Source organism: Onychostoma macrolepis, chromosome 16, assembly GCF_012432095.1.
Source record: "Onychostoma macrolepis isolate SWU-2019 chromosome 16, ASM1243209v1, whole genome shotgun sequence".
In the NCBI taxonomy this organism is placed as follows: domain Eukaryota; kingdom Metazoa; phylum Chordata; class Actinopteri; order Cypriniformes; family Cyprinidae; genus Onychostoma; species Onychostoma macrolepis.
In genome coordinates, this window is record NC_081170.1 from 33,217,154 (window position 1) to 33,236,549 (window position 19,396).

Here is a 19,396-nt window from a genome sequence, read left to right on the forward strand (position 1 = left end):
ATTACTGGGACAAAGGAGTGACATTTTAAAATCAGTGTTGTTCATCTGAAATAGCACACACAGATGGTCTTCCTTTCTGAGTCTCGCTCTCTCAGCATCTCTGGAAGCACCACAGACTGGAACAGTCTCCACAAACACCTGGTGGGACAGACAGAGACGCTTTTCCTTACCTCAGCGGGTTCTGAGGGTCAGTGTATCTGAAATAGTACCAGGAGGAATCCACAAAGGTGTCCATGGTGTCTGTTTCTCTCTCCGCCGGCCCTTTACACCTGACATCAACAGGAGGAAGAGTGTGAGTGTTGGGCTACTAAAGATGCTTCGTTTCAAGAAACATGAATTATAATTACAGAATACTGAACTTGGTCATACTATCTGACATATTTAAAGGTGATGTTCAAATTAAAACTAAAATATTTTTTTCCAACTTAATTTATAAAAGTAAAGCAAGTCATTCAGTCTTTTTTCAACCCCATTAGGGGACATTCACAAAACATGTTTTTGCATTTAAAAAAACGCAGGGCAGTGGAATGGCTTTTTTTTTTTAAGTGAAATTTTTAATTTGTGCACCACATTTTAAGACCTTTACGGCATGCACGAGACGCTGCAAAACTCTTGATGCAGGTACAAACACATCAATCTACAGTAGCCTGTTTACTTAGAAAATAAATAAATAAATAAACAAGTTTTACGTGAACACGTGGTTCAAACAGATGCTTGCACCAATATACAAATGGCGTTAAACAAAATTATTTGTTTAATGAAACATGATTTATAACAATACAGACCGAAACCGAGTGATACTACCATTCATTAAAAATTATGATCTCTTTATTATAACCAGTGTTATTTTATCATTTAGATACTATTGTAACTTTTATTATTTTGAATCACTTTCTATTTTTACACTTTTTTTAGTTTTAAGAATTTTGTTGTTTTTGTCATTTTTAGTGTTTTCTTATTCTTATCATCATTATTTACAATTATTTTGATTAATTTTTATTTCAGTTTTAGTTTCAGTTTTATTGTAGTAAATCAAATACAACTAAATAAAAATGAGAAGTGCTGCTTTTGAACTTTCTATTCATCAAAGATTCCTGAAAATAAAATACATCATAGGCCTATATAATAATCAGAAATATTTCTTGAGCACTAAATCAGCGTATTAGAATGATTTCTGAAGATCATGTGACACTGAAGACTTTGATCACAGGAATAAATTAGATGTTAACAAATATTCACATAGAAAACATATTTTAAATTGTAATAATATTTTATATTTTTACAGTTTTTACTGTACATTTGATCAAATAAATGCAGTCTTGGTGAGCAAAAGAGACATCTTTTAAAAACACTGAAAATCTTACAGACTACTTTTGAATGGCATTGTATATAATTTACAAACCCACAATGAAAGAGCTGAAATACTGTAGCTGTCACGCTCCTGGACTGTTTTGTTGTTTTCCCTCCCCATGTGTTCCGTGACCCAGTTTCTCCCCAGTCTGATCAGTTTGATTATTAGTTGATTCCCCACACCTGTCTGTCCCTCATTTAGGTTAGTATATAACGTGTAGTCCTCTCTATGTTTCCTTATCGGTTCTTGAATGTCATCCCTGTGAGTCTCCATGTGTTCCTCGCCTTTTGAGCTCCGCGTCTCCTTGTTCCGTGCTCCTGAGTAACGTGACAGTAGCACTTTCGGCTTACTCTCAGATTTGCTGATGATAATAAGTACTGCTACTTTAATATATATATATATACTAGACAAGAATCAGCCATGTGTCTCTGACACAATAAAGGATGAAAACTAAAACTAGTCAATTTCTAAAGACTTTTTATGAACAATTAGAGCTACCAAAAACTACACTTGAAAATCCGAAATAAAAAAATGAAATGAATTTTTCACAGTAATAACCCTGCTGTGTGTTTTCTCAGCTGGCACCGGTGAAACCCCGAGCACGGTCCCGTGCGTTCGTCTCTGAGTGCCAGTCTCACACCAAAGAAAACAGCGCTTTGCATTCCGGGCCATGTGTCAGTTTACAATACAGTCACACTTACTCTTAACGAGTCTCGGCAGACTTCATTCGGCTAATCATCTGCATCAAAAGAAACTAATTAACGGCCAGACCCGCACGCGGCGTGAGCAGAATCCAGCCCTGCTAATGTCAGCCCCGAAGTGTGCGGTCGGACGGCCCTCCCTCCACTCCAGTCTGAGAGAGTCCAGCCCGTCTTTGATAATCACACAATCCTGCCTATTATACTGCCGGCAGCGGGAGCCAAGCGCCTGGCGGTCGCCTAGCAACAGGGCGAAGGTGTAGCAGGTTAATTCTTTGAAAGCCAGGTGCCATCTGAGAGACGAGCATCCCACATATGAGCCGTAATGAGGTGCTCAGAGAGTGTGTTTATAACAGATCTACTCTGTCATTATTTAAGCTTTTGAAAAAACTGATTTCGTTTAGTTTTTTTGACTCATTATCGACAAAATGGTGGAAGTGTTTGTGGCTGCACTGATAATAGACTGAACACAGAATGTCATGAGAGGAAGCCATTAGATGCACACTGACAAGAGAAAGCAGCTCAGCACTGACAGCTGAAGATAACATGAGTGAGAGCAGCTGTGTCCAGAAACCACAGTAAAGCGGCGGTCAGTCAGTATCGTTCACCCAGAAATGAAACTTTGCTGAACATTCACCCTCAGGTCATCCAAGATGTGTGTTAGTTTGTTTCTTCATCAGATTTGGAGAAATGAAGTATCACATCACCTGCTCATCAATGGATGATCTGCAGTGAATGGGTGCCGTCAGAATGAAAATCCAAACAGCTGATAAAAACATCACAATAATCCACACCACTCCAGTCCATCAGTTAACATCTTCAGAAGACAAAAGCTGCGTGTTTGTAAGAAACAAATCCATCAAGACATCATTAAGGTGTTTTAATGTCAAACACGCTGCTTCAGGCCAAAATCTGCAGTGAAAATATCATCTGGTCTGAATCAGGAGATAAATCTGCACACATCAAGAACCATTTAAAATTGAAAAGAGTCCAAATCAGTTCAAAACGTGTGAGAGGCAACAGGAGATGGACCTTTTGACTGGAGGAAGCAATATTATGGATTATAAACTAATATTTTGGCCAAAAGCGAAGTTTTAATGTTAAAACACCTTAATGATGGATTTGTTTCTTACAAACAAGCAGCTTTTGGCTTCTCCAGATGTTAACTGATGGACTGGAGTGGTGTGGATTATTGTGATGTTTTTATCAGCTGTTTGGACTCTCATTCTGACGGCACCCATTCACTGCAGAGCATCCATTGCTGAGACAGTGATGCAGCGACACATTTCTCCAAATCTGATGAAGAAACAAACTGGTGAGTACAGTTTTAGCTTATTTTCATTTTTGGCTGAACTATTCTTATAAAGTTGGCATGGGAAAAAAAATTCACCTTCTATGTTGTATGTGTTATAGATGCATTTTTTTGTATATGTTATAGACATATTATAGATCATGATATGAAAAATTAATTTGTGCATGTTTAATTTTTCAAAGGTTTTGACCTTGTAATCTTTAATCACAATATCAAAACCAGATCTTCTAGTAAAAATGACATTTCTCTCTAGTGATGTACGCAGAACATCATCTGCATTTAGTCTGCTTAAACCACACCCCTTTTATTTGCCTTCACTTTTAAGAGCCACGCCCACATCTCAACATCCAATCAACACCCAGTGCATAGAACCAAGTCCCCACCCTACATTTGTTATTGATAAGAGGCTCTGTCACTACTTCTGTTTCACTGTGACTTTAACTCTTTCCCCGCCAGTGTTTCTGAAAAAAAAAGTTGCCAGGCACCGCCAGCACTTTTAAAATTTTCACGGCCCCCAGAATATTTTGTTGCATGAATATCTGAACATGCAATACATTAAATTAAAGAACAGAGCCTCTACTTTTAAACACCAACAACAAAAATCAGTTTTATTGTAACTTCAAGCATCTTTTTTTTATCAGCACTTGAATGTAGGTAAGTTTAATAAAAAAAGCAACATTTTGAGCAAAAAGCTGAGAAAATCTCATTTTTTATCAAATACTACGCCTGGATCATATTCAGTACAATGATCAAAGCAAAGATGCAGTAAAGCTGATGATCAGTTCAAGTGCGCCTGTTGAACTGAGGCGCTCCAGCGATCTGTCACTGCACATTAAACAGCGCCAAAACGGCATTTATTGTTTGAATACTGTAATACAATGGACAGAATTTGAAATCTGAGACTTTGTTTCACATTAAAAGTACCAAAGCACAATGCTTATTGCGGTAAATTGGATGGGAAGTGCCCTTCAATGTTCCGTCCATTAACTGAAAACAGGCTAGAATCATCGATTCTTGGGATTTAAGAATCAATATCGTTTCGTAAAAATGAGAATCGACAGTGTATAACAGTGAAAACACGGAAACCTGGAAAATTCTGTTTGGCGGGAAAAGAGTTAAATGCATAGTTCCAACAAAAAAAACAAGTTCTACAAAACGGTGTGTTAAGAGTGAATCTGGATTTTAGACCTAAAAATATGACTTCCATTTATTCACATAATGTTCTGTCTCTTAACGTGTAAATGTCAAGATCATCATTTACGTCTAAAGGACTGAAGTCTGTCAGGTAAAACATGAGCTTATTAATGCATTCCAATCAAACTGTTACTCCTTGTCAGAGGCTTCTGCAAATATTCAGCTTATATTTAGAGTTACGTAACTAAGTTTAATGGTGCAATACAAAAATATTTAGTAGTGTTTAAGTTTACTTGGTGACTTACTGGCCCTTTATGACACAACTAGGCTAAGTTGTAACTTAGCTGCAAACGACCACAGACAACCAAATAACATTTTGCAGAAATGTCGCCACAGGCACATTGTTCCGATGAGGCTGGGTTGAAAGCGAGTTTTGTTGTGCATTTATATGTATGTGTTAGTGTCCCACAACAAACACTCAAATATATAATCAGCACCAAAATCCGGCTGTGAGATCTTTCTCTGTTTTTCATCCTCAGATTTCAATTAAACTTCTAACAGCGAAGCCCGAGACAATATCACAGCTCAGGAAATGACTCCTCTTTTCCTCAAGGACGAGGCAGATAAGTACCATCTCTCTCTTTATCTGGTTTCCGTGCCTTTCTCTCTCCACAGCCACTTCACTCAATGTAGGCGATCATTTAAAGAACCGAGGTGATTTTCTCCAAGGTCTCACAGATAAGAGATGATCCGTCTCCTCGTCAGCACAGGAACAAGCAGTGTTCACAGACAAAAACCTTACCATCTGAATCAAATACTGTCATTTTACTAGTTTCTACAAATATGACAGATTCCAGACTGATTTACTTGAACTTTACAAGGATGAACTAATTGCTTTTTTTGGCAAAATGCTAAATTTAGGTGTGTAGAAGTTTCTAATAGATAACTAACCATAGAACATTTATAAATTAATAGTAACCAAGATTTATAAATGATTGTTCACTGATAGTTCATGATACCTAATGCATAATATTAATGCAAATAATTTTACACTTTATTTTAAGGTCCAATTCTCACTATTAACAAACCAATAACTATGACTTTTGCCTCAATAAACTCCTAATTTGCTGCTTATTAATAGTTCTTTAAATCTAAAAAAAAAAAAAAAAGAATCGCTAAAACTTTATTAAGGGCATCCAGATTCAAGTCCAAAACTAGACTACTACAATACTTCTGATGCAACACACCGAAGCACCTGCCCTAATTTCTACAGCTGCTGCAGTATTTCATCAGTGGCAGGACAGACCTGTGACTCATTAACACATGATTTCAATCACTTCTTCAGATTTCTGAAGGCTGCCAAGGCCATAAAGCAGAACAAAACATACAAGAGCTTGGTCCATAATTCATAAGGGTTCAGACACTTAAAGGTCTTGATTCTGCTCCGTGCTCGTCTATATATGCAATATTTCCAGTGCAATGTGAGTAAGGATCCACTGCTATGAAAATGTGATTGATAGCAATATGACAATAATTATTTGCATGTTATGGCTGATAACCAATAAATGGCAGATACTATAATAGGCTTTGTTTTGCTATACTACTTTGTAAAAAAGAAAAGAAAAGAAAAGAAAAAGATAATTAAAACACCCTAAAATATATTGGTACACAGCAACACACACCGTCACGAGCACTTTTGTTTTAAGAGCGGTTTAGGAGCTGGAGGTTGTAAAATCTTTGCCTTAATCAATCATTATTTCATGAAATTAGTGCTAGATGATGATCTAAATCTTAAAATAGGTGGGGGGAAAAAATTATATCCAAAACTGCCAGATACATATCCAATAATGGCCTATTACAATAAATTAAAAATGTGCTGATATCAGTTGATAATCAATATAGTAAGAATATATTGTGCCTCCCTAATCGTTGGTCTGTTTATATTCTCATAAGAGAGAAACTGTACATTTTAAATGTGCATATGAATGCATACCTTTTAGAAAAATTGTATTAATTGTAGACTTGGATATGGGTCTATGAAATTTTTTTGTAACTTAAAATTGTTTATTTAAAATTGCTCATCTTGTCTTTCTTAAAAAAGGAAGCAATTAGTATTAGCTCTATATTCACTTCAATTCAAATTTGGTCCCCAGATGCACATTTTGGCCTCTTTGTTGCCTCTCCTTTTAAAATTCTAGAATTGTCATCATAAATATCGGCATCAAATCAGCCATCTGCCACCCTGCTTTACAGATATTGGCATCAGCCACTAAAAACCCATAATGTTCGACCTCTACTGATCCACATTTCTGTGTCTGTGTACGCAGAGTGGATATTTTACAAATGCATGAAATCAGGCCGCTAATACGCATTTGTCTCTCCATTCATGTGTCTATCCGACAGAGGATTTTCGTAAAAATGTCATCAGCTTTCAGCGGCTAAGCCAGCATTAATGCGCTTCATGGTCAGAAAGGGTCTATTAATACCCTTCACAGTGAGGAGGTGCTATCTGTGCGCACATCTTCACCACCTCCATGACTCAGTGGTAATGATCCCTGTAGCCTCCAGGGGACAAGAGCTCCCAGAAACAAGCCACTTTAGTCTGGCTGGGTCTGAACTTGGCTCTGTTTTGATGAGATCTGAGACAATGAGTTCTGGTGGAGTCTGCCATTATTTCACATGACAGAGTGGGAGTACAAAGACTCAGATAATGGGAGAAAATGATTCCACTTATATTACAATGCCACCAGATGAAACTCTTATCAAACACTTTTGATTTTCTCAGAGTTCAATTTTTACTCTGACTTGCGTCAAAGAAACCAAACTGTCTGACCTCTAAATCTGAGAAGAAATTTCCTTTGAGAAAAGGCCTAGTGATCAGTGCACATGCTCCAGTCAGCTCCTTGGTGCTCAAATGAGGGATGCAGGAATTCACTGTGTTCAATGAGTTCTATATATGTACTGTCCTTATTCAGTTCAAAACAAAACTAAATATAAAACAAAAACAAAACAAAACATACAAAGCAAAAAACAAAAAGCAAGGCAAAAAGCTAAACAAAATAAAACAAAACAAAAAGGTAAAAAAACTAAGCAAAAAAGTAAAGCAAAACATAAAGCAACACAAAAAAAGCAAAAACAAAAAGCAAATAAATGAAAAAGAAATAAACAAAAAGCAAAGCCAAATATAAAGCAAAACAAAAAACAAAAAGCAAAGCAGAAAACAAAAAGCAAATAAATGCTTTAGAAGTATTTTACATTGATTCATGTTAACTAGTTAATGAAAGGAACATTATTGTTACCCAAATGTTACCCTGAAAAAAACCCAAAGAAAAGCAAAGCAAAAGAACTAAAAGCAAAGCAAAAACGAAACAAATCAACTTCCATATGACCTTCTTTAATAGGTAAATATAATAATATTCCTTTATAATCTAATTCACCCTTCGCCAGGAGTTTGATTGACAGGCGATCTGACCAATCATAACGCTGAATCTGCCATTTTTGTTTGACAAACAAACCAGGCAGGAGAATAGATTAACGTCAGTGGACTTGAACTTGAAAAATGGTGTATATTGACGTCTTTCTGCGGTTGAAACAAGATAACTTTCTGATGTTCATTCATGTTTATTTGGTGCTATAACTAGTAAAGAGGAAGAGGTGATCAGTTCACGTGCCGCTTGAACGGCACAAAATGGTATTTATTGTTTTAATTATTTTAAAAAATGACAAAATTTGAAAGCTGGGACTGTTTCATACCAGAAGTAATTTGCTCTATCTTGTCTGTCGGTGCGATGTCAGTTTTCTCTTTGCTCCACGTAAATAAGAACATGAAGTGTGGTATGTCAGACGTAGCAACAGTAACTAAGGGGGCAGGTCTTTGCAAAGGGTCAATTACATGTCTAAATACTGCTTACAAAAATATCTACTAAAAACACGACTAACATCTACTTTTGAATGACTATCATCAGAGAAAGATTTTTTTTTTAACTCAAACTCTTGCACTCACCTCGGACACTGGCATCTCAGCCAATCCCGTGCCGTCTTTAAGGGAGACGCCCCCTTTCCTGTGAGGGACGGTACTTTAGGTAGCATGACTGGCAGCTCCTCCTCTGGAACTGGCACAGGCCCGCAGGTGCCGCAGTGCACTATGGGAATGGGTGTGCCCCAGTAGCGCTGCCTCGAGATCAGCCAATCACGTAATTTGGCACTAGTGAGGTATCCACCAGTATTCCTCTCCCGGGCTTTCTGGGTAACAGAGTTAAAAGCTTCTCCCGGGCTTTGACCTGTGAACTACAGCGGATGAGATGGTTAGGACGTGTAACCGGTTAGCTGGTTAACCTCTGCTCTCATGTTTAATCGTGATGGTGAGTTTACCTCATCTGAGTTTATTAGAGTCTGCGTTCCGTCGTCTTCTGTCTTCAGAACAGAGTTCCAGCTCAAACCCAGAGACTGAGCCAACTCTGTGTCCTCCTCTCTGCTCTCTGGGATGCCTGTTATAAAGAAAACTAGTTTATATATCTAATGATAAATGCAAGAAGTGTGACTTTTTGTGGTTGTTTAGAGTTCCTCTGCAGGACACTGGTGTTAAATTCAGGACTGGATCCTTCACCAAGGCCCTGTTTAAGGGTCACTCGAACTCACTTCATGCATTTTTACACATCAAATAGCAATCTGATTTGTTAAAATTTTCATATATTATTAGCCACATAAATTTGTGTCTGCAAAATGGATATAAATTCAAATCTTAGCTATCCATGTGTCATTTGGTTTGATAGTTTTATTTGTATCTAATCTCTAATCTAATGCAACAGCATTTGTGGGTCAAAATGAATGTGTCAAGTTAGCAGAAACATAATCTTTGCATTCATGTTGGTTTCACAACTTTATACTGAAATATACAATTTATACAAAATACAAGGATCACTCCGTGCCAACTCAACCAGAAGTCTTTATATACTGTAATGCCAATCAGTGTAACCATTAAGAAACCATATCCTTAAACTGCATACATGTGAGTGTTTGCATCTTAATCATTATTTTTTAAATATATACAATTATTTATTCTGTGGGAGTAAATAAATATGATTTTTTTTATTATTACAAATTTCCACCCGTGCAGCATCGCTAAGTGCAGGGCAAAAGTTACTGACGAAGTAAGTTTATTCCATGACTTTATGTTTGTAATACTGGATGTTTATACTGCTATATCTGTTTCTACATTAAGCCTGTGATGTTGGTGGTTCGCGATCTTTATGATCATTAACTCATCATGTGAAACGCACGTGGAAGTGCCGTTATATTGTGGCTTATCTTGCTAATGTTTTTAATATCTTGTTTAAATATGTTTCTGATTCCGTACAATATATTCTACATTTGTTATGGTTTCATATCGTAATGAGGATGTTATATAACGTATTTTAAGTTGTTTATATGCTCCTTTACATTCTGTGTACATCCAGTAATTATCATTTCACTAATTGCACATTGAGAGTTATTGTTTAATTTGAAATGTGCTGTTTTATTGGAACAGTATGCAAATATTTATGTTAGACATTTTTATTTACTTCTGTTTATTGTTCATTGCAGAATCTACCTTCTATGCATATCAGTGTGTATATGGTGAAACCCTGCACATAAATAAATGGTGGAAAGACATTTGATGACTCCGACTCCCTGATCAGAGTGCTGAAGTGGTTAACACCTTTAAAGAACTGGCGTTAGTGGGGCATTCCCCAACAAATACCATTCTTAGGGTTTACCATTTGAAAACCTGAATTACTCTTGCAATGTCATAAAAATCAATTAACAAATATTTGTATACATTTTATATAGAAAACATTATTTATATTTACACATTTCAAAATATTTGTTTTGTGGTTGACTTATCCGTGAAACAAAATCATTACAACTAAACAACCCTGCACTGACTTGGTGGACAAATTGTTTTCATAGTTTATTTAAAATAATTTAAAAAAGGAGTTAAGGAGTTTAATTTCAGGTTGGATAAAGCTTCTTGATTTTTTCTCTAAATCAGAATTTAAAAACATTTTCTTGAGTGTATTCATTATATGAATTAAACATTTTAATGAGCATCATGTCATTGACTTTCATACATACTTAAGCATGCTATAAGTGTCTAAATACTTTTTGGGGCAACTGTACATGCGATGACAAAAGCACAGAAGAGGATGAAGAGCTCTTACAGAAATCCTTGATGCTGGAGTACAGCATGCTGGGAAATTGTTTAGTGAGGTGTCTATAGTATATGCGTAAAAACACCGGAAAATAACTAGAGCGGTGAAATCCATACACATCCCTGATGCATTCTGTAGATTCTCCTTAAGATATTCGCTCACATACAAAATATAATGACACTGCTGTCCCTGCTGGATAAAATCCAAATGCATTCTGAATGTACTGCATTAACAAACTAAAGATTTACAGATAGAGATCCTCCCTTCACACACACACACACACACACACACACACAGAGAAGCATCATCTCACCTATCACAGCGTCCAGATGTCCATCAAACTCATTCTTGCCGGAAATCACCACTGGAACCTCGCGGCCGGTGAACACGTTGAGGGCCGTGACCTCGGTCAGGCTGTCTGCACAAGCAGGAGTCAAAGGTCAATCAACCAGCGCTGGTAACTAAGGCTGAATCTGAGATCTCATTAACCGAAATCAGTCCTTTTCCAGAGCCTTTGGGATTCACAGTTATTTCACGGTTTGGTGCAAGACCACAAAATCAACAACTAACAACCACAGCCTGGAGAGTTAAAACACACCTACACACCACAAAAACAGGATATAAATGCATCTGTAGATCTTCATTACACACATTCATTCTTTACTGTCATCCTAAATAACTTCATAAAATATAAGCTAGTGATGCAACAAACGTTCAGCAGGCAAAAATGTTTGGCTAAAACAGCAGTTTTCAGTTTTGTCTCAAACACATTTGGAGGGCTGAAATCATTGACCTAAATAGTGATGTTTATTTAGTGCTTCTCCTATGGTGTGTTTTTTTCAGTAATATTGTTAAATATCATTGCAATTTAAATCAACTGTTTTCTATTTTGGATATATTTTAAAATGTCATTTATTCCTGTGAGCATAAGAGATTTCTTTTAAAAACATTAAAAAATCTTAATGATCCCAATCTTTTGACTGGACTATTTTATATATTCGTTATATTTTTACATCATTATTTAATGCATGTTTGAATAAATCTATCATGAAAACTAATTGTTGTTACAGCCACCATTTAAACGCCTATATTTCAACAACAAATTGAGTAGAAACATAGTTCTATTATTAAAAATGTGACATCAAAAAACTGCCTTATGCGCACTTTAAATGTTTGAACAACTGTTGATGATTAAATACATGTAATTAATTGATTATTAAATAAACTATTTTCGGTTGTGCTTTTGGAAAACTGTCATATCGGGTTTCAGTGTTTCGGTAAAAAAAAATATTTTGGTGCAAAACTTTAAAAGTGCTGATGGAACATATTTTACTATTGAACTCCTTCAGTTTCAATAGATGATGCTCCTGAGAGAATCACTTCTCAAGCATCTAATATCTGTGCCTTCAGGAGTATGTGTGTGTGTTTCTCACCTCTGCCGGGTCTCAGGGCTCTGAGCAGAGCTGTTTTGAGGGCACTGGAGCCGTGCAACAGCCGGTGGGAGGGCAGGACTGAGACATAAGCCGCTCCGAACACGGCCTCTGGAGAACAAGTGTATGCAGACAACACCTCCCCTGAGTCACGACCATCCTCCTGACAAACAGAGATGCGACAGACATACCAATTCAGGCAAACGGACACTCTCTGCGCTGGAAATCAAATTATGATTTTAATAAGCACAACTATCCTCCCACAACAGAAAACACAACAGACTCGAACAAAGCTGTACACACAGTACACAGCCTGCAGCCAAACTCCGAATCTAACCTGATGAAATGCACACGCTCACATGCCAGCATGGAAATTCATCATTTCATAGAAAGCGCTGTGTGAGCAGTTAGCAGTAAATACAGCACTGAAAGAGCTGTGAAACTGACAAAAACCAAATCCTGTCTGGTCGCACAAGAGCTGAAAGGGTATTTCATAGCATTCAGTACCTTCAATATGTGGTTGAAAAAGCAGCCTGAGCAGTCGCCAATCCAGTTGGCCTGCATGCTTTTGACTCCATACCATTCAGGGAGATCTGCCAAAGCATCAAGAAGAGGCTGCAAGACAAAATAATGTATTAATAACTACACACATACATACAGAAAAAAATAAATAAAATTATATGTGAATATATTTAATTTATCTAAGCATCCAAAAGAGCCTGCAAGATAGAATTCAGTATTAATAACCTAAACTAACTAAATAAAATATAAATACATAAATAATATTATATGTTAATATATGTATTTAATTGATCTAATCTATATTAAATATACAATAAAAAAAATAATAATCTTGGGGTTGGTACGATTTGAAACAGTAAAACTGTGAAATATCATTACAATTTAAAATGCTCTTCTCTATTTTAATATATTTTAAAATGTAATTTTTTCCTGTGATGTAAAGCTTCTTTTCAGCATCATTCTAATATGCTGGTTTGCTGCTCAAGAAAAATTTATGATTATTACCAATTTGGAAACCCTCATACATCTTTTTTCAGGACTCTTTGATGTTCATAAGAACCACATTTGAAACAGAAATCTTTTCTAACATTATATGTCTTTTTGAATTTTTAATCAGTTTAATGCATCCTGGTTGAGTTTAATGCATGTCTGGTTTACCAACTAAAATACCTCCAAACAAAGCCAAAGCAGGAATAGTCTCAGTTACTGAACAAATAAATGAATGTTTTTAATAAAAAGGTTGAGTGAATAGTTCTCAACTCAACGGCTTTCTTCACAATCCAGAAGTGTTCAGCAGCGCCTATATATATATATATATATATATATATACCGTATTGTCCCGAATATAAGACGACCCCCCTTTTTCCAGATGTACCTGTTGAAAAAAGGCTTTTTGAAAACCAAATCTTGTTTTTTGTTTTTTTTTCTCTCTCTGTAAAACACATTTATTCTTAAATTATTTTCATATTGCATATTTTTCCAATTCTAATTTTTGTTTTGAAAGTATGGTAAATACTGGTAAAATGTATCAACAATGACATTGGAAAATTTTGATATACCATTGAAATAACAGGTCATACCATTGAAATAATCCAACTCATAGTAGCCTACCAAAATGTTATTATCAGTAGACGTTAAATCTTATTGTAGTCTTCAAATCTGGGTACTGTCTTATGTTTTATAATCACTTACAGAGGAAGTTTGGTCTCATCAGGCTAACATGACAGTCACGATCATGCTGCTGTAAGCTTTTCTTTTTCATTTGTTTTCATTCGCGATCTTTACAACACACATTACATTACATATTTCATGGCACACTCGTTTTATGCGTTTTTGGCGCCACCTATTGTTGTGGGTGTATTACTGACATGTCAAAGTCTAGACCCTGAATATAAGACGAACGCGTTTTTTCAGATGTATTTCAAGGAAAAACATTGTCTTATATTCGGTCAATACGGTATGTATATATATATATATATATATATATATATATATATATATATATATATAGGTCAAAAGTTTGGATACATTACTATTTTATATTTTTGCAAGACGTTACTTATGGTCATCAAGACTACATTTATTTGATCAAAATATTTAATATACTTTAAAATGCATTTTATGCAATGCTGATTTATTATCAATGTTGGAAACCTGTGATTCTTTTTTCAGGATTCTTTGATGAATAAAAAGTTTTAAAAAAAAGAACATCATTTATTTTAAATTCATTTATCTAAGCTTGAGGTCAGTATTTTTATTTTATTTTTTTGAAAGAAATTAGCTTTTATTCAACAAGGATTTGTTAAATTGATAGAAACAGTGATAGTAAAGATTGATATCGTTAGTAAATTGTTGAATAAATGCTGTTTGTTTTTTTTTACTTTTTATTTATCAATGAACCCCAAAAACGTACCTATCACAGGTTCCAAAAAATAAGTAAATGGGTAAATAAATATATAAAAAATAAAAATAAGTAGCACAACTGTTTCCAACACTGATAATAAATCAGCATATTAGAATGATTTCTGAAGGATCATGCACTGAAGACTGGAGTAATGATGCTGAAAATTCAGCTTTGATCACAGAAATAAATTACATTTTAAAGTATATTAAAATAGAAAAACATTCTTTTAAATTGTAATAATATTTCACAATATTACAGTTTTTTCTGTATTTTTGATCAGATAAATGCAGGCTTGATGAGCATAAGACATAATGCTGCATAATTATCAAAAATGGTAATATAATAAAGTCCTTTCACGTCACCATTTCACCAGCCTACACTTCAAATAATAGGCCTGTAGGTGACACTTGGGCTTCATTAACTATAGTTTCATGGGTGTATCATAAAATATAAGTGAACTGAATACTGTTTACCATTATTGCGACTTTTGGCATTGCAAGGTTTGGCGCTGTGCTTTTGGTCATTTAGCATCCATTTTCCCAGCGATGTAATTTGATTTATAAAATGAGACAAACCGCAAACCGAATTTTCCGACTTTTGAGCGATTAGTTACTGTTTTGTACACATTGTCATGTTAATTTTAATTCAAATGCATTTCGTTTTATTGACCACAATATCATTGCTATTTGTCTGAGAGGGGCACTTTTCAATAATTTTGAAAAAGGGCAGGGGCTTGAGCCCCCAAAGCCCCCCCTTCTGCACGTGCCTGGTCTGTGGTCACTATTTGCAATAATCTCTCCCAAGCGGCCATGGTTTAGCGTGAATAGGTTATTCCCTGCTGGTAGATGCTGCAACTACATAATTTAGCAGGAAAAAAAATGAGCAAATCTGTGTAGTTTGCATACTTATGGGGAGTCCTTGAGCAACCACCACTGAGATGAATGGGAATGCTAATGGACAACTTCAAGTATTATAGAATTCCTTGATCTCTTGATGCAAATGTCATGCAACTGCAACCGTTTTAACAGAAGACGGTCATTTTACTGGCATAAAACGAGCAACTGCCTTCACATTACGAGTGAAGAACAAAGCTTTAAGAAAACCTTATGAACTGCACAAAGTCTCAACACACACACACAGACAGACTCAGGCTGAAAAAAGAAACTCTTGGGGTGGAGGAAGAAAAGATGAGGCAGACGATGGAAAAGAGGAAGCTATGCATAATAACGAAGGTTCAGGCCAAAAGGCTCAGCTGGGCTGCCGAGCACTGAAAGGATGGGATATGAAAAGCTAACGGTTGGGTTTTGACATCTCGCTCCTCTCTGTCACTAGCCATTAGCGGTTTCACTCACAAGAGGCTTCGTTCCCTGAGCGCAAAACAAATAGAAAATAATTGAAGGGCCCCAAATGTTGTCCGTTTCCTCAGCACTGCACTCATTAGCGACTCGGATGCACTCGCAGGAAGGAAATTTCACACTTGCACGAAGAGGCGGAAGGGGGTAGAGATGCGGCCGTCTCATTTGAGAGCGCTCCAATCACAGTATTCAAATCTTCAACTCATTTGAGCTGAGCGCTCTACAAAATGAGTTCTGAACAAGACAATGCAAGCAATTTTTGAAATGCGTAAAGGTCATGAGTGTCATTCTTTCAGCGGAAACACTTTCTTCCAGTTTGATGTCTAGGGAGAACTATTCGTAAGCCAGTAGATTGACTTCTGGAAGTGTGTAAACACTTTGTTGGTTTTAAAACACTGCTCTGGAGAACCTCAGCGTGTCAATCCTCTTCCATCCTTAATTGCTTTCAGACTTTCAACAGAAGAGGAAAAGACTTCATCAAAAACAGTCTATAGGTGTGACCAGGGCCAAAAATGAAAGGAGTCCTATTATGCTTTTTCACTTTTTGAATTTCAGTCAGTGTGTATGTTTGTGCATAAAAAAGATCTACGAAGTTACGAATCTCAAAGTCCACTCCAAAGGCAGATATTTCGTTTTTAGAAAATCCCTTTTCAAGAACCAAAACTTAACAAAAATTATAGATTTTGTTCTATAACGATTATTATGCATGTATTCATTTCACAACATAAAATCACATAAACACTCTTTAGATAATAAAGTGTTATTGATTGCTGCCTTTTGAAACAGAAATAACACCGTAACCAATAATACAGCACACAAAAAAGTCCATCTCTCCTATTGGAATTAAAAAACGTGACCTCTGCTCTGTAAACATCCATGTCAGTATTTCCCTTTTGAAAATAACGAATGGAAATAGATCACAAACGTATTTGGTGTTTTCATTTCTTTTGGACCTGAGGTACAGAACTTGGAAAGATGGTGAAAAATAAATTGACTTATGAATAATACTATAACAGGGATGATAAATATAAATATAAAATGATGATAAAATATGAGCCTAATATTAACTTTATCCCACAGAGGGCACTGCTACTAATGAGGGGAATAATCTAAACTATTATTGTAATCAACTGTCATCCATACTTATTAATTTTAATAATCTTTATTCATCTGATTTTGCATATGGCCTGAGAAAATATCCATTATTTTGGTTTGTGAGATCGAGATCGAGCTGCCCACACAAACATTTAGGAGGACAGAAACGTGTTGTCAACGCTGCCCAGCAACTTTCATTAATAAAATAGTTTATAGAGACTGGATCACTACATTATATTAATCAGCAAAGAGGGTGTAAAATGACTGTTTAAATAACTAAACTCAAATCTTCATTGCTTAAAGTGATGCGCAGATGCAGGTAGGCTAATTCACACGCACACTCTCTCTCTCTCTCTCTCTCTCTCACCACACCATTTCATCTCTGAAGGTCCTTGCCTTCACATCGTGCATTAAAATCGCTTATTGCACAGCGAGAAGAGGTACCCGAAATGGTCCCACACTATCGACTTCAGTCATTTCTCTGGTGGAAATAAAGGATCGCTGTTTGGTTCCTCTGTCATAGTTAATCTAGTAGCCTCCGTGTCTCTGATAAGCACGGCATTTTAAGATGGTGCACCGCTAGTGTAACTTTGTTTTCGTTTTGCGCAAGTTTCAGCAGTTCCATTCCGTGCAACAGAAACACTCGGTGTAGCGGAGCCTTTACGATTAATTAACCGTGGCGTTTTAAAGCGCGGTTAATTGTAAAACCGGTTAATCGCTGCATCCCTAAACGTTACCACTTTGCGTCTTGCAATATCCATGCGTGCAAAGGTTCTGCGTGATCCTCTTGTTCAATATTCTCGGGGTCTGAATCCGGCTCAAATTGATATGGCAATATTGATACCATCCTTAACTATACCGGAGCAGATGGAACTTGCTGCTTTGGCAAGGGGCGGGGCAGCACTGAAACACCGTCTAAGCTGTTTGCCAATTACAACGCACTGGGACAGCTAACCAATCACAACACATTTAGTTTTTCGGAAGGTGGGCCTTCATCAAACCTGGAACTAATCGAGCCGTTTGTTCCAGGCTGGGGAGAGAGGTATTGTAATAATGTAAATTATGTGAAAAATAATGTGTTTTTCAAACCACCAAGCATGAGAGCATGTTCTAGTACACCCCCAAAACAAAATCAAGACTATTGATTGAAAAAACTTTCCCATTAAAGGGGTAATATTTGCCCCTAGAAGTGATTTCTGGGAGCATTTTTTAACAGAAAGGGACAATTATTATAAATTACCTTATTAACCAAACCTTGGTATATTTTATGTCAAACACTTAAATTAAACAAACTACTTCAATAAATCAGAATACTAATACTATAGACTGTTACCACCAAGCTAATTTGATCAACAAAAGCCATCTTGATGCAACAGAACCTGCATCTGGCATGGCATATCATATATTTTAGGGCTGTTAATTTAGCGTGTTAATTTTGGAAAAATAATGTGCTAAAATTATTGCGTTTACTGCACCCTGCTCCACCCAGATCTCCACCCACCAAAGTATTCTTGTAGCTTCATAAAATTACGGTTGAACCCCTGATGTCACATGGATTATTTTAACGATGTCCTTGCTTTGTTTCTGAGCCTTGCTCAGAACCCTTGCTGTCTATGGGAGGGTCAGAGAGCTCATTGAATTCATCAAAAATATCTTCATTTGTGTTCCGAAGATGAACGAAGGTCTTACAGGTTTGGAACGACATGAGGGTGAGTAATTAATGACAGAATTTTCTTTTTTGGGTGAACTAACCCTTTAATTTTGTGTTACATTTTTAGACACAACATTTGTCTATTTTTCCTCAATTTCACAAAAAATTGTTCCAAACAAAGCCACAACAAAACTGTTGTACATCTCTGAGTAACATACAAGGGGATCAGCAGAAAAACAAAGATTTTTTTAAAGGTTTAAAGGGGGCGTTTGAGAACCACTGCATTAATCTCCCAGCATTACTTATGCAATTCTAATTGTATTGCAGTGCAAATGCATTCATGCCTCCTCTGAACAGTCTGTGTAAATATACATAAATGACACAGATGCAGCTCCTGAAAATAATGTTATGGCCACACTGTAGCCTTAAAAGTTCATGTGCAATAAATTCTGTTGAATAAAAATATTATTCTCCAGTTACTTTTTTTGTAATGCCTATTCAACACTTTTCTAGTATAATACAATAATGACTTTATCAAACCGTTTAAGAATTAGAATTAAGCTTTTTATGCATTAGAAAATCAAGATTTCACACTCGTTATTTTAGTAGCATGAAAAACAATTGGTTATTCAAACTGAGAATACATTATACACAGACAGAGAGCAAAGAATGTTTCCTATCACCGAAGCGCTCCATGACTTCAGTCTAGCACGAGTTCTGCACTCTCACAAAAAAATCCCGTTATAATCACTGA

At 36.2% G+C, this 19,396-nt stretch overlaps 1 protein-coding gene across 3 annotated transcripts in view; it reads right to left on the reverse strand.

Annotated features, from left to right (window-relative positions):
* lars2 (leucyl-tRNA synthetase 2, mitochondrial) overlaps positions 1–19,396 on the reverse strand; it is a 90,980-nt gene that overhangs the window by 23,138 nt on the left and 48,446 nt on the right. For all 3 annotated transcript variants that reach the window (XM_058746341.1, XM_058746340.1, XM_058746342.1), the window contains 6 exons: positions 12,624–12,731; positions 12,120–12,279; positions 11,000–11,104; positions 8,867–8,982; positions 8,499–8,782; positions 171–269 (listed from right to left, as the gene is read on the reverse strand). In XM_058746341.1, the coding sequence (XP_058602324.1) occupies positions 171–269; positions 8,499–8,782; positions 8,867–8,982; positions 11,000–11,104; positions 12,120–12,279; positions 12,624–12,731 (872 nt within the window). The remainder of the gene's footprint in view (positions 1–170; positions 270–8,498; positions 8,783–8,866; positions 8,983–10,999; positions 11,105–12,119; positions 12,280–12,623; positions 12,732–19,396) is intronic.